General features: G+C 40.5%; 1 protein-coding gene across 1 annotated transcript; it reads right to left on the bottom strand.

Annotated features, from left to right (window-relative positions):
- Window positions 1-1,774: 1,774 nt before the first annotated feature.
- Window positions 1,775-13,699, bottom strand: ubl3b (ubiquitin-like 3b). Its single transcript, XM_031746916.2, has 6 exons — window positions 13,526-13,699; window positions 12,840-12,950; window positions 8,553-8,661; window positions 7,360-7,446; window positions 4,186-4,263; window positions 1,775-3,381 (listed from the first exon to the last, which is right to left on the bottom strand). The coding sequence occupies exons 2-6, from the start codon at window positions 12,864-12,866 to the stop codon at window positions 3,329-3,331; spliced, it is 354 nt and encodes a 117-aa protein (XP_031602776.1). The 5' UTR covers window positions 12,867-12,950; window positions 13,526-13,699; the 3' UTR covers window positions 1,775-3,328.
- Between the last annotated feature and the right edge of the window lie 2,190 nt (window positions 13,700-15,889).

The following is a 15,889-nucleotide window of genomic DNA, read 5'->3' as shown; positions in this document are numbered from 1 at the left end:
TTCAGGCTCTTCTCTCCACTGAATTCTGTCAAAACTCCCAAAACTACTGAGGTCACAGGGAAAAGGTGAGGGGACACAGAAAGAAAAAAGGCTTCAGCACAGCAGCAGGTTTAAAAGTGCAGTATGTTCAGGGGGATGTGGGTGGACTGCACTTTTCCTACGTTACGCTGCCAGTGTCAACTGGAAACCTGGATGTCTTGCAGCGACACGTCAGGAGCGGATTCCTGAGGCAGACAAGGAGAAATCAGCTCAACACAAAGTCATGACCCCAATGTAACAACACAGCAGTCACTGGAGCTGATGGAGATGACAGCATGTGGGTCGCAAGCTGTTTCCTTTCACTTGGTTCTGTCAGACTTAACCCTCAAACGACTTCATTTAAACTTCAATCAGTCTCAAAAACCATCCGTAGAAACACTCTTCACCGCTTTGTACTTTTAAACCCTCCACCAGCAGCCTCTAACAGCCTTCACTCATTAGGCAAAAAGAGGGACAATGCCACCTACAGGTGAAAACGTTAAACTGCAACAATACTACCAAGTAAATTTTTAGAAGTTTGTCCATCGGCCTTCTTCTCATTAAAGCACCAAACAGAAACGTTTGTGCTACTATAACCTTTAGAAATATCTGTGTAGACTATTGTTTCAAGGTTAATTTGACCCCAATAATAGAAAAACATCCCTTACTTCACTTTGTGCAGTTAAAAAAACAAAAAACACAAAAAGGTTACAGCACAGATCGGGGCGGGGGGGGACCTAGATGCCAACTTTTATGTGAAGAAAAAAGGTTCTCAGTGATTACATAAATTATCTAATCAATCACCGATCATTCCAACCAAGGGATGACCCTGCCTCCTTAAAATTCTTTATTCAGAGTATGACAGTTGATCATATTACATTGAAAACTATGGTTAATATTTTAAGGCAACTCTATTATCTTTTTCCTTATTTTTAGTCATATACATTTGCTCTTACAATGGTGCCATGTTCTTATTTGATATGACCGGAATTTAAAGTAATGAGGTAAGAGTACAAACAAGTTATCCCTGCGGGTTCAAATCTTTAACTCTTACCCCTTGAAAACAGACCGGGACTAATCTGTGAAGCTCTTTCCTGAATTGAGTGGTTTCTGTCATAGTTCTGCTTATAGAACAAAATGACAGTGTTTGCATAAGACTCCAAAAGTTGATTCTGTTCATCTGGACGTAGCGTTTCGTGGGAGAAACGTTTCGTCACTTATCCAAGTGACTTCTTCAGTCTCAGCTTACTGCAGGTTTCCCCAATCTTATAAACAGTACATTTGCATAATGACTGAAACCAGCCCACTGAAGGAACAATGGGCTCGGAGGTCAGTTCCTTAATCATAATTATGCAAATTCTCATGACCATTGATCAACATTCACACACTGGCAATGGCAAGCTACATTGTAGCCACAGCTGCCCTGGGGCGCACTGACAGAGGCGAGGCTGCCGGACACTGGCGCCACCGGGCCCTCTGACCACCACCAGTAGGCAAACATGGGGTTAGTATCTTGCCCAAGGATATTTGGCTGCAGCCAGGAGGCAGCCTGGGATCGAACCACTGACCTTCTGATTAGTGGCTGACCTGCTCTGCCACCTGAGCTACAGCCACCACAGCCAATACTGTCTTAAAGGAGGAGGAGCTAAAATGTTTCAGAGCATGAGCTGAACCATCAAGGTGTGGTATAAGATCAATAAGGGCCTTTAGAAACATTAGTCATGCAAAGCTACTAAAAAGAAAGTAAACAGTCAAATATGCAGAAGTTGCCTTATGTAAAGATTTATTAATTTATAATACAAGCTTTTATGTAGACCACATTGCATTTTAGTTTGTACATTTATTCATACTGAGCTAATCTTCATAGCAGTGACATTGATTGACAAAAACATAAAACCAAAAGACACTCGATGGAAGGAATCAAAAGGTTTCCAACTGTTTCTGAAGAAACCACAGCCCATCAACACTCCCAGTGCACCAACTTCTTTTTTTTTTTTAAGACCACTTGCCCCCCCACCCCCCAAATTAGTCCACAGTATGCCACGCAATCACACACCCTCAGACACACTCGCACACAAACTCACCCACACAAAAATTCAACAAATACATATACACAAGATAAAAATTGATATATTTAAATTTCAATATTAATGATATTACTGAATTCCACAATAAAAGGCAAACGAGAAGAAACGACAGCATCCAAATGAAAAAAGGAGGCGAAACACCACCAAAACTTTCCTTTTTTTTTCTCTCTAGTCATCCAACGGGAGAAACTCAGCCTCGTTTTCAGTGTCCGGTAGAGGGGGGCGGGTGTCACACCAACACCCGCTCCCCGCTCGCATCTTCTGTCTGCGTTCAACTGGCCCGCCGTGCCGGCTCCCATCACCAGGGAGCATCGACAGCCTAGTCATTAAAGTCTCGAGGAACGAACCCGACACCCGATGGCGCGCACGTGATCCGCTGAAATCCTCTGACCGCATTTATTCAAGCCTCACCGGGGAGTCTGTTCCCGTTTCCCGGGGAACCTCAGGTGTTTTTACTCTTCCAGATAAAAGTACTTCCTCGATTGGTCCATGAACAGACGCAGGTGACGGCCTGCTGACCGTCAGTTACTGAGAGGCAGAAACAGTCTGTGAGTAGGATGGCACGTTTTCTACCACCTGGGTTTGGGGGGGGGGGGGGTTAAGGTCTGTTCATCTGACCAAAACAAAAAGCCACGAGGGAGGAGGAGATGAAACACAGCAAACACTTTAGAATTAAACTGGTTTAAGTGCAACGAGAGGGTTAACACCATTCAGTAAGACCTGGGGAAAACATCCAAGTGACTAGTAGGGAAGGGTTAAAGCCCACACATCCTTTATAGCACTTCTGTGTCCATGAAGAGAGGCGAGTTCCTGGGTTGTTTTTTTTGTTGTTGTTGTTTGCTTTGTTTTTTCACTACATGACAGCTCTTTAAAATGTCTCCAGCAGTGAAGGGATCTGCGATGTTGTTCAATGTCATGATGTTCAAAGAAAAAGTAGTAACAACAGTAGATGTTTGGGGGCAGAAAAGTGAACATTATTGGCACAAAAAAGCCTCAGATTGGACAGTTCAACCAAAGTGTGAGAGAGAGAGACAGAGAGAGAGGGGGCCAAACGGACTTCCTGCATTTTATTCCAGATCCGCAGCTGACGGGACGACAGGCAGGAGAGAGCGGAGAGGGAGTGTATGCTTGTTTGAATGTGTGTGTGTGTGTGTGTATTTTATATATGTGTGTGTGCATGTGTGTGTGTAATTAAAGGAAGGGAAGGGGTCGTTACTGTAGCTTTACAAGAGGAGGCAGCAGTTGCTCTCTGTTGTTTTTTCTCTGTTCCTTTGGCCTACAAAGACAAGAGAGCAGAGACATGAGGTGAGACAAAAAAAACCCACAAAAACATCCAGCTGACATGAGACAGACCTCACTGGGATCTGCTTCCTGTTAGAAGGGGGTTCTTCCTCCCGACAGCTGCAAAGAGTTTGTTCGCGTGGGATCATCTGATCATTATTAAAAGCTTTTCAAAACTGTTTACGCATTCTTCAACAATCAAAACATACAAAAAGCTGCTGAAATGTGTGGGACACTGCGCTGTGCACAGTGTAAAAAAGGTCCGTAGCTATAATCACAGTAACAACGTAGCATCAAGCGAATTAGACCCAAGTCACACAGACCTAGAGACTGGTCAGCAACCATCTGATAACCACAGGTTTTGAGGGAAAAATGAGTATTCTCCATCCGGTTGCTGTTGGTTGGCTGCAATTGTTAGGAAAATGATTGCTGAATTCCCAGTCATGCAGGCCTACAGACAAGTTACTGGCAACCACCTGTTGCTAAGGAAAACCGTGTATTCCATAACTGGCTGGCAAAAACCTCAACAGTTAGCCTCAGCTAGCCGAGTGTGACTAAAGTTAGTCGTTTTAGCAGCATTCATCTTCTTTCTTTACACGCTGGCATCCACACGCCTGTCATGAGTTTGGCTGCTGGTAGTGACGGGATGGATTACTGAGAACTTTTACATCAAAGTACTGAAGAAACATGATGGTTTATGCATGATGGTATATTAGAGCCAGTGACAGTTTAACATTTTTTTTAATAGTTTGGTACTTCAAGAAAAAACAAAAACAAGGAGCAGATGAAAGTTCCTCACCATGAGAGTTGGGCTCTGGAAGAGTCTCCCTGGCAACCAAGTGCATGACAGTTGTTCGGCCCGGCGGCAGCTTTAGAGCTGAAAACACAGAAAAACACGTCAGGATTCATCCTTGTACCATGTAATCAAATGGTAGCAGCAACAACAGCTGAATACAAATGCTATGAATTATGACCTTGTCAGTATCTACATTTGTCTCGTATAGGAATTACTTTATTTTCAGACATCGTAACCTTCAAGTAACCAAGCTGGATCATGAATATTTATATGTGCCACTAGGATATCTTTAATTGTAAAAACTTTCCTTACACATATTAATAAGTCTACCTGGCATCAGGTTTGCTATTTGGTTGAAGCTGAAATGAGATGGTCACATACAAAAACTGTTCTATATACTAAAAGTGCTGCTGTCACTTTCATTTCTTCATACTCTCTGCAATTTGGAAGTCGGTGAAGCTGCACCAGAAACCTCCTCTCGGTTTCCTCTTATACATATTTAATCAGACAGTCTCACCTCACTGAGATTAAAATCTTTTACAAGAGACCTGAGAACAAGAAAACATGCACAACCAGCCATTTTTTTCTTGATTGCAGAACAGAGATGAGCACCAGATGTGACACTAGTGACAAATCGCAGTGCACTGTGATATATAGAGTTTAAAGCTCCTCAGTCACACAGGACAACAGATCAAAGGTGCTGAGCAGTTAGTGAGTGGTTCTTGGAGGCTGCTGGTGTTACTCAATGAAATCAGCTGCAAAGTGGGATGCAGTGTGCACCAAAAAACTCCATGTGATTTATTTGGTTGCTAGAAGGTTGCCAACAGGTTGCATGGAAGACACTATTTGACCACTAATAAAACTGTTTAAAAATGTGATGCAAACCAGAGACAAAGATTACTCAGATGGAAAAGTTCAACAAAAGCTGGAGACTGAGAGCACTTTCCTTCAAACATTTACAGTTTAAATACCACTCAGAGTGTAGTTGGTGAGTGTTTGCAGTCAGCTGGTGTCTTCCATGCAAACGACAGGCATGTATATCTCTTTGCAACAGATTTCACCTAGCAACACCAAGCAGCCTCCATCAAGGACTCCATCAATTGAAGGTTGTATGCACACTAGTTTTACAACTGGAAGAGAAAGACAACCGTTTAAAAAAAAAAAAAAAAATCAACGTCTGCTTTTAAAGTCAAGCCCAAATGTGTTTCTAAGTCTCCACAAGAGTGATGAGGGTGACAGGCCTCAGGTAGAGGTGGAGAACACCACATACTTCAGAATTAAGGAGTAGCTTAAGCTTCTTCAGTGCAGCTTCCCATGTACAATGCTGATGGGATTCTCAATCTCAAACCAAGGTCACATTCTAGATGGTTTAATCTGACTTATAAACTCAGGACTTCTTTAAATGTTCCTAATGACTGCTAAGACAATGAGCAGCCACACCTTCTTCAGCGGATAGCCTTTTAAATGTAGGCAATCTGCGGCCGGAGGTACATCATCACTACCCTGATTCATACTGGCAAACAATTTGTTCTACACGTGAGCAAAAATATGTGCACTTCCTGTCACGGTTACAGAGTAAAAGGCAGATTTCCTGGTACTGTTTGATTAAATTTCTGAACAGAAACGCAGAAAGAGGAACTGCAGCCACCATCAGAAGACTCCACAACAAATCACAAGAAGAAAGAAGTTGATGGGCTGTTCAAGGCAGTGACACAATATACAGAACCTGACATCTGAATATTATGAATATTGGCGTTATAAAGAAATGTAAGCTTTATATGTTTGTATCTTTTTACAGAGAGGTCTTCTTTTATCTGACCGACTCGATTTCTTCTATTGCAGTAACTTTGTGTGTTTTATAAAGTATAGCTTTATAAAGTAAAGCTTGAATTAAAGCCACGCTTAATGCTGTATAATTACTTTATACAACTAAACCAACATTTTCTTCATGGATCTCAGAATCAGCTTCATAGACTGGCTTCTTAAAAAGAGTTTCTGACATGGAGATTTTCATTGTCTTATATTAGACATTCTTAAAACAAGAAACAAAAAAGTTTTATTTAAAAACACAAACAAAAACCCCATAAGTACTGAAATGAAAGAAAAAAAAAAATCTTGACTCTAATCCCATAATCTGTTGTGCTTTTTTAAGCCATTTTATGTACAACAGCCGAGCAGTGACTATGTCAAGGACTTTTATTGTGAAAGGAACAGGAAGAAGCCCATTTCGCATGTGTGGACAAAGCTCACGTTTCCGGTATGGTGTTTTCGGACATGCATAAAACAAATCAGGTCATATTACCCCATTATTGTTGATAAGCAGTTTCAGTATTGGCATCACTCGCTCCACTGGAGCAAGCCTGCAAACCCAGCATCCAAATGACTGAGGCTGTGCTGGAGAGGAGGTTAAAGAACTGTTATCCATCACGGACCATCCTCTGCATCACTTACTGGAAGGCAGCGGGGCACTTTAAGATGCATTTCACAAGGACAGACACAGGAAATCTTCACCGCCTCATACCACAATACCTGCATTTGTTTTATGTGATTTCTTATTGAGCCATTTCACTCTATTTTTTTTAAATTGAGCTATCACAGGTTGTGTTCAGTCTTTTAGCTTATGTAACACATGAAGTTTACAAGTTATGGGATAAATAAAGTATATTTTGTTCATAAAATCTAAATGGTACCTACTGCAACCTCTGCATACTGCATGAATAAAAACTCATACCAGCAAATAATTCTCAGATGAGTCTCAGAAGATAAAGGCTGTTTTCGATTTCACTTCCCATTTATTTCTACACGAAACAGAGAGACACACATCCTTGCGTCACATCGCTCTGATTAAAGGGAAATGTCCAGCCAGTGTGAGAGATTAGAAGCACCGAGACTGGCTCTCAATCAGGAAATACTGTCTGCTTCAGTTCATGTTTTGGGTACATTGAAATAATCCAAACAGCAGCAAAGGAGGAAGGATGCTGCCTGAGAATCTGAGGACACTGGCAGAAGTTCATGACTGTAAATCGTTAGATTAAGAGCTTTGTGTACTGCTGCTAGATATGCCTGCGTGCCTTTTTTGGCATTAGTAAGTTAACAAAAGTGTTTTCAGTAAGATAAAAGCATAAAGATGCCATTCTGCTTCTCTTTGATGCCTTCTCTGGTCAGCAATGGTCTTACCTCCCAGGGTGACGTTGCCATGAAGGAAGCGTCCCTGGAAAATGAGGCGGAGTATACTGGGACTGCTCACCCGCTCTTCCTCCCACCCTGCCAAGGAGAGAAAGAAGAGATGTATCACTTTCCCAACTGATGCAGCCAGCGGTATATTTTTTGTCCTGGAAACACTAAACACAAGAGCCATGATACAGATTGCTGAGCATATTTCTAAAGTTGTGACTGTGATATATGCAAAGCCCACAGTTTGCAATTTAAACCTTTAACTAAGCTCTGGATTCTGTCTCCAAATGAACTCAAACTGCCAGTTTCTTGTATTTTAATCAGCTGGCATGCACACTGGTACCCAGTCCATCAGTGAGCTAATACTAGCTAATGTACTGGCCTGGCGAGTTTATTGCCCTGGCTCCAATGTTAATTCCCCCATCCAACACCATAACACGAGGTGTGATCCAAAAATTAGGGTAATAAAAAAAGTTCAAAAACCTCACAATAATCTCCTTGGGCAGGTCCAGCTGACTTTCAGCATGGCTGCCTGTCCTGACCACTTGTACTGCAGCCTTGTCCCCAACTCCAGTATCCACAATAACTCTCAGAGTTATTATGAAGGGCTAAACTCTCCACTGAGTTCAATATCGCTGTCTTACCAGGCTGTAAACATGGGTGTCTGTGGGGATTGACTCAAGTGGCTCTTGAGTTGAAACTGCAGTTTCTGGCAGTTCAGCGCTGCTTTCATTCATGAATGAATTCATGAAGTCTCGAGAGGCTGTAACTTGGAGCTGGCTCTCTGGCTACAGCCGAGGAGTTTTCATTTGAAGAGTCTGCAGTTTCTAAGTCCAAAGGCTGCGCGTCACATGATGAGCAAACCCGGGAGCATGCTTGTCATTTTTTGACACTCACATGGTTGTGCACAGCAAATCTGTCCCCCTGGATGAGGCAGTAAAAGCAGAGTTTTTACTGCCCACCTCACACTGTTACAAACTCACCTGTCTGCTTTGGACTTGTCAGTTTGTTTAAATCAGCGAGCGTTAATACTTGCATATTTTTAAACAGAGATTATATCAGGTTTTGATTCCACATCTGTTAAATATTTGCAGAAACTGGCAAATTGTATGAGACTGAATCAGTCTGACTTTGAGGTTCAAAGTGTGAAATATATTAAAAGTGAAGAACAGGAGACTGAACCCTTTAAAACGTACCTGCAGGCCAGTTGTCAAATACGTGCTTGGCGATGTCCGTGGCCGAGTCATTTGGGGAGAAGGTGAAGTCCTGTGTTTTGCCACTGACCAGGATAAGGCGGAGGTGTACCTAAAGTGACAAACAAAAGCATTCAAATATGGGTCCATAGAAATGTCATCCCAGCCAAACTTCCATTAAAATTCTTCTCAATTAGTCGTGGCGAAATCCCTTCACTTCCTCTAACCTCCTCAGACATGAGGTGACCTTCTGAAGGGTGCGAACAGACGGGCATTCCAGTCTAATTAGATTTAGCCACACCAGATCTCCACCCTCTGACTGGGAGACTTCATTCATCGAGGGCTTACGGAGAAGTGAGCCTCTGTTGCTGGAGATAACACCAGATAAGGGTGGGGCAGAGGGGGGAGAACACTGGGCCTTTAGTTCCAGGGTGCTGCTGCTCCTCTCCGGGCTGTCGGCCTAATGCGATAACCCCAGGTGTCCCAGACAGCTCTGGGCCATGTTATTAAATTTACATGGCCAGTGCGTAGCCCCAAGGGCGACTCGTGCAAGTGTGTGTGGGAAGGGCTCTTAACAGAGGGGGTTCCTTCTTCTTCTTCTTTTTTTTTTTTTTTAAATCCTCTGGGCATCTACACAAAGATATCTGTTAAAAAACAAATAAAAGGGGAAACTTCATGGGCAACACGCCTTTAAGCAGTGTCCAACATTTTATCCCTACTGGAACCAGAAGATCAGACTATTAATAAGACACCAAAAAAAGCTAATTTAATTACTTTAATTGGCGCCAACTTAAAATATAAGAGTATCACATAAACTATCAGTTAATTTCGATTTAAAATCTGTATCTGAAAAGAAGTAGTAGGCTTGAAAATGAATGTAACAGAGTAAATGTCACAACTAAAGGTCATAACAATGTGTCATAAAATCTTTTTCACTAACAGTTACCTCAAGTTTTTTTCCTGCATATGCAATTAAAAAATAAATTACCAGGACTTTGACCAAGCGTACTTGCTCCTCCACAAAAACTGAAACTCACTGGCTTTACAGTCAAAAATCACCCAGCAGTCAGGGGCTAGCTGCACCCTCACGCACAGAAACCCCTTTGTCATTTATTCATTAGTTTTGCAATCGAAAGAAATTGTTTAATGTAATAAATAATCATGTTAACGGACTTTTCTTGAGAATTCTCACAAGACTGCGCTCATGAATGTAGATCCTGCACCTATTCCTATCACACCTTTCCCTTCCGGTCAACTTTCAAAGAGTATTCGCTATTATTGTGGTTACCAGACTAAGAGATACACAGTAATCATACAGTCTGAATAGAAAATAGATGAACTAGAAGTCTTATTTGTACTGTTTGATGCTCTAGTTTCCGGTTTGGGAAGGTGCAGAACAAACTATCACGACCTAGACGGGGATAAATGGTAGAAAACATGGTTGGATGTACTCTTATGGAAAATAGTAAAGCAAAACTAATATTGAAGATTAAAGCAAGACAGTGCAGAGCTTCTACGAAGCAGACTGTGATCAGCAAGTGCTTTAACATGTGTGGCATCCCACGTGATAAAGGTGTAAAAAGTTTTAACCAAGAGAAAACTATGATTACTATGAATAGTGGAGTAATTCTGGTTTACTATTTATATTTTATTAGAACAGAGTTTCGCGACAATAAAAAGGCAATTCTATTCTATTTCATTCTATTCTTTACGGCTGTTTACCAACTACAAAAATTCCATTGTATCTGTACCCACAGTTAGGCCATTTAAGGCATTTTTATAAAATATGGTTTCATTTTCCACCATAATGCTTCATTTCTGCTGACTTCCAGAAGTGTTGCTGCTGCATGTGTTGCCCTAGTGATTTTAAGCTCCTCACACACTATTTTAAATTTTAAAAAGAATAAAAAAAAAAAATGAATATTTTATTCAAATTTTTCCACCAACATTAGACTACATGAAGGTCAGCTCGTGGTCAGGATTAAAAACATCACCCTTAACTGAATAATTATCTTCAGGCAATTTTGGACCTCCGTCGCTGGACCTTATTGAGCTCTCATCTCTAATCAATCATTCCACAAAAACATACAAAAAGAACAATACTAAATCTCTTTGCTGGGACATCTCTACTCTAGATTCAGAGATGACAGATGGGGGAACGTTCCCCCTACGTTTGCCCTTCTTAAAAAAAAAAACGCGAAACATGAACTTTCTTTGGTTCACAAATCACAGAGGAGAGAACAAAGAGACTTAATCACGAGGTGTAACGTCAGGAAGGGACAACCCTGCTCTCTGATCTGTTTACAAATACACCCTCCCACCCCCCTTTCCTCTCGGTGGTCCTCTGCTCACCCATCCCCCTGTGAACTGAATAACCTCAATGTGGGATTGCGTACCCATGTCATCATTAACAAGCTTTGTCCCCCTTCCCTTTCATCCTGAACAAAACAAAAACAAAGTCAAATCTGCCGGGCCATCCATGGCAACATCCTGCATCACAAAGTCATTGAGGTTCACCAATCGAAAGGAAGTCTTCCAAGTGGCGTTATGATTACTTTTTAAGGGTTAAAGGTAATAGCAGAGGCTTATCTGTTCTTCATGCCGGTCAAGTTTCCTAAAAACATAGTCGGCCACGAGCTTCAGGATAGCTGCCAAGAGAGATGATCTATTAAATCCCACTCTGGACTCCTGTGGGTTTTACCTCATGTTGGTGTCCTAAATAAAATAAATCTGACAACATTTATTCTTTTTTAAAAAGTAAGCATGGGTTCCTTTAATACAGGGATGTCAAACTCATTTTACATCATGTGCCACATACATCCCACTTTGATGTGAAGTGGGCAAAAGTACCACTAAGTTACAGAAAAGGTTCTGGATTGTCCTGTAATTACAATTTTAGAATATCCTTGTGCTTTGGTGTAGTATAAATGGATCAATAGGAAAAGCTGAAAACTTGTGAAAACACAGTTAAAAATTCAAAATCTAAGCATGCTTTCACATTTTCTTAAGATGTCCAGTGAGATTGGAGTCTTTGCTGGGCCTGTTCTGGCCTAAGGGCCTTATGTCTGGCACCCCTATTCTAATATTTGCAGTTTAACACTCTTCTTATTCAATAAAGCATACGCTTCAGAAATATCATAAAATTAAATGGCACAAATAACACTAAAATAACATAGAACAACACAAAAAGTTGAATAATTGTACTTAAAACGTTATGTTTTGCCTCACCAACAATCCAAATCCTGAAATATGCACACACGTGTGATCAAAGCTGTACATTTTCACACTAGGAACTCAGTATGGAGACAGCAATTGTAAAAATGGGGGCCAGTAATAACATTTGAATTAAAAAACAAAAAATTGCCAAAAAGAGAAAGAAGGATTAATGCTTTATAAAAAAATACCTGAACTGGTTTAAAGTCTTTGATTGTACAAAAGTAAACAGGACTTCTTCCTGTTGGCCATGAAGCTGGCAGATGGTGATAGGTGAGAGAGAGTTACACTTTCTTTAGCATTGCCCTTAATATGACAAGCTCCAGATATCTATGTTTTATGTTTTGGTGAGCAGTTGATAACAGAAAGAAACAGCTGTTTCATAACTTTTGGTTTTAGAAGTCGCTACCTTTGTTTCTAAAGGTTAGGTTACATGGTGCTACTTCTTTGTTCTTTGTTAATCCTATTTGAACCGGGCACATTTATTTAATTTTTGTGTCATAAATAAAACAAACTGATCTAAAACTACAGACAAACATCAGCCAGTCTGATCGATAAATGTCGCATCAATCTTTTGACTTTTTATTTCTTCTCATTTCTGATACTGTCGCTGCTCTTATTCACAGCAGAACTTTTAATTACATAAAAATTACAGACAAACTGCAGTTTAATACCCCAAAACGCAAATAATTGCCATCTTGGAAAAATAGTACTAATAAGTAAACAGAAAGCTAACAAAAACTTGTACAATTGTGTCCATTCCTGTGGTTGGGTTGGGTTGGATTGAGTGGGGGCAGGATGTAATAAGAGGGTGCAATCAATTGGCATCTAAACCTTGAAAGGAAAGTAGGCCAACGTTTTAACTCAGATTAGACAGATGGTGTTCACAGGAACAGCAGTCACTATCCAGCTAAGTGTTTGTGCACGTTGGCTAATCCACAAACAACCCCCACCCCCATACAAACACCTACAACAGTCACAGAGATAATCAAACGTATTAATGTTAAAGGATGTTTTGAGTACTCAGAGAGCATCGCCTCAGTTGTGTGTTTTGAAAGGTGACAGAGCCTCACTCACCATATCAAGATCCCTCTGAGTGGTCATGGCTCAGCGAGGAGGAAGGCCGTGGACGGGGAGCAGAGAGGACAGGACAGGTGTGCTTCAGCAGCTGGAGACGGGGCCAGAGCCCTGATACAAACACCAACACTGTCAGGCTGACTTCCACAAAAACACCAAAACAAACAAAGAAAAAAAACCTGGCACCACAAGACTGCATCGCTCACAAACTGTTACCCACCAAGCTAGAAGGAGGCTAACGCTGCAGCTAACATGACAACACTATCGGTCGAAACTGCACATGATCGATTAGTTGCCTGGACTGCAACAGCACCGAGCAACTGTGTTTCAACACCGTGATTTAACTAACCAAAATTAGTAATCTTGGCGTGTCAAGCTAGGACGAGCTTTAAAGATTAGTCCAACAGTTAGCCTTACGTTACGCTAGCGGGCTACATCCCATTCAGGCATTACGGCTCATAAATTTACTGGAAGCTGAAGCGGTGCATTAGGTGGGGGTGTGTCTCGCCCGGAGACACCGATCACCTCAGAGTTTCACCCAGATTAAGTGTCGAAACAGAGCCCTGTGAGCTGAACAAGCTGCCGCTGTTAACGTTAGCATTAGCTGTTGTGTTAGCCCGATCTGCCTGTCGGTGGCTAACTGCAGGCTAACAGCGTAAGGACGGTTTCTTTGCCGTCGCCCTCACCTGCATCTGATGAATACGATGAAATTTTGCATTCAGTTGAGTCGACAAGTCAGCGGGAAACGTTTTCCATGGGGAAATGATCGAGTGTAGATAGATGGCGTTATGGTTGACTCTGGGTATCGGAGGCTAATGGACGGGAAGACGCCGGATGTCAGCTGGTAGTAAACACAGAAGGACCACAAAGGCTTCTGGGAGTCCGAGTCCAAGTATGAGAAAATAAAACAGATATGAGAAATAGTAGTAGTAGTCATAATACTACTACTACTACTACTACTACTACTACTACTACTAATGATAATAATAATAATAATAATAATAATAATAATAATAATCATAAAAAGAAGAAGACTTTTTCAATCCTGGGGTGAATTTGTTTTGTTTCAGACTTCAGATATAAATACGAAAGACGAAAATCAGAATACTTTAATAATCCCTAAGGAAATTATGTGGGTAACAGTAAAGGACTAAACTAATTAAATAATAAAATATAGTACGAAGTTTACAAATCGAAGAAATAGCACTAATATATACAAATCATTCAAATATAAATATTAAGAATATTACAGTCAAGAATATTACAGAGAAATATATATGACATTGAACATTAGCATTGAACTCTAACCTTTGAACTTTGTCATTTGTTATTTGACTGTAGAGCATGTGCAAAAGGGTGTAACTATTGCAGTGTTTACAGTGTATTAGATGGAGGAGTTGTTCAGGGAGATGGCCATGGACAGGAATGATTTCCTGTGTTGTTCAGTGGTGCTTTGTATAACAATATGTAAAACAAATTCAAACCAAGATTAAAGTGAAATGTTAAATTAAAACTCTATATTCCAAAGTTCAAACGATACCATGTAGAGCATAGACACGGTATTATAAATCTACATATCACAAGGAGTTATAAAGTTTGATGTCCACAAGTAGGAGTGATTTTATGTGCCATTCTGTTAGTGTCAGTTTCATTCCATTACATGCAAACTCAATGTGATTAGCAAAAAAGATAAAAACAGAAGAAACTATGCAGGTCTACTGTGTCTTATGGCAATAAAAACAACAACAAAAACAGAAGTTAACAAACACACATGCACGCCTGATTCTGAGACCAGTTAAAAAATCTGCACCTGATCACCTGAAGAATCTGGTTGGAGTAAAGATACTGAGGGCGGGCACTGAGTGCTTTATGAAACAAATGAATGATTTTAAAGGTAATATTGTTTTGAATTGGGAGTCAAGGAAGTGACTTCAGTACTGAAGCAATGTTCACGTTATTGCTGCATTCTAGACAAGGTGACGTCGTCCTACTGAAGATTTGGATAATCCTCCAAATAGAGCATTTCAGTACATGGGACAATTTCTCAGATTTATTTTGAAATAAGAATTTTGTACCTCTACATTTTTAAGTAGTAGAAAGCAATTCTTGGACCTGATTAATATGATTATGAAAACTGAGATCACTATCCCAAAATTTCTGGGTCATCGTTGAATGAGTTTTTTTCAGAACGTGCTCCTGTGTATCTCTAGTTCAAGATGAAGAGGGTGTGAAGGATTATCCACTAGAAAGGCACCCTCCTTTCTGAAACCTCTATCAGAGGTGTCAGGCTCCACACTCACAGAGTTACTAGCCTCAGCCTGCTGCCCCAGCATACCACAACACAGAGGATGATCCTGGCCATTAAAGGCTCATAAAACATCTTGAGAATCATGTGACAAATGTTAAAGGACCTCAGTCATCTCAGGAAGCACAGATTGTTTGTGACCTTTTTTTTAGAAGGCTTCTGTGTTTCTAATGAAGTCCAATTGTGATCCAATAATTGTGTCCACACAGACTTTGTTGTATCATTACATTAAATATATTCTATATCACTTTACAAATTACAGGAAAGTTTGGTTCCTCTGAACCAAAATCAAAGAAAAGAGGTTTGACTCAAGATTTTTGCACACTATTATCGACATTAATGTTATTGTTATTTGTTTTACTTTTTTCTTATCTCATTTGACCATGGTTAAAATGCTCAGGACCACTTTAAATGTGGAAGCCAACACACTCATTCACATCCTAATATCCCCTCATCTGTCCTGATTATCCCAGTTTGTCTTGTTTTGTATGGTCTATATCCACATTCTGTTCCATTATTGCCCTACTTGTATTGATAAAGTAAAAATAAAAAACTATTAACACACAGGATTGATGACATTAACATCCTAACATTAACCATCTTTAGAGAAGCTACCAGAAAACTGTGACTACGGATCTGTAATAAGACATTACGGCACAACTAAAGTCAAAGTCAAACTATTTGGTTTACTACTTCTGTTTATAGTGTTGCCCCAAATTACTTAATTGTAACTAACCAGACTTTA

The sequence above is a fragment of the Oreochromis aureus genome, linkage group 2 (genome assembly GCF_013358895.1).
Source record: "Oreochromis aureus strain Israel breed Guangdong linkage group 2, ZZ_aureus, whole genome shotgun sequence".
NCBI lineage: Eukaryota > Metazoa > Chordata > Actinopteri > Cichliformes > Cichlidae > Oreochromis > Oreochromis aureus.
This window is presented reverse-complemented; position numbering and strand designations above follow the sequence as displayed.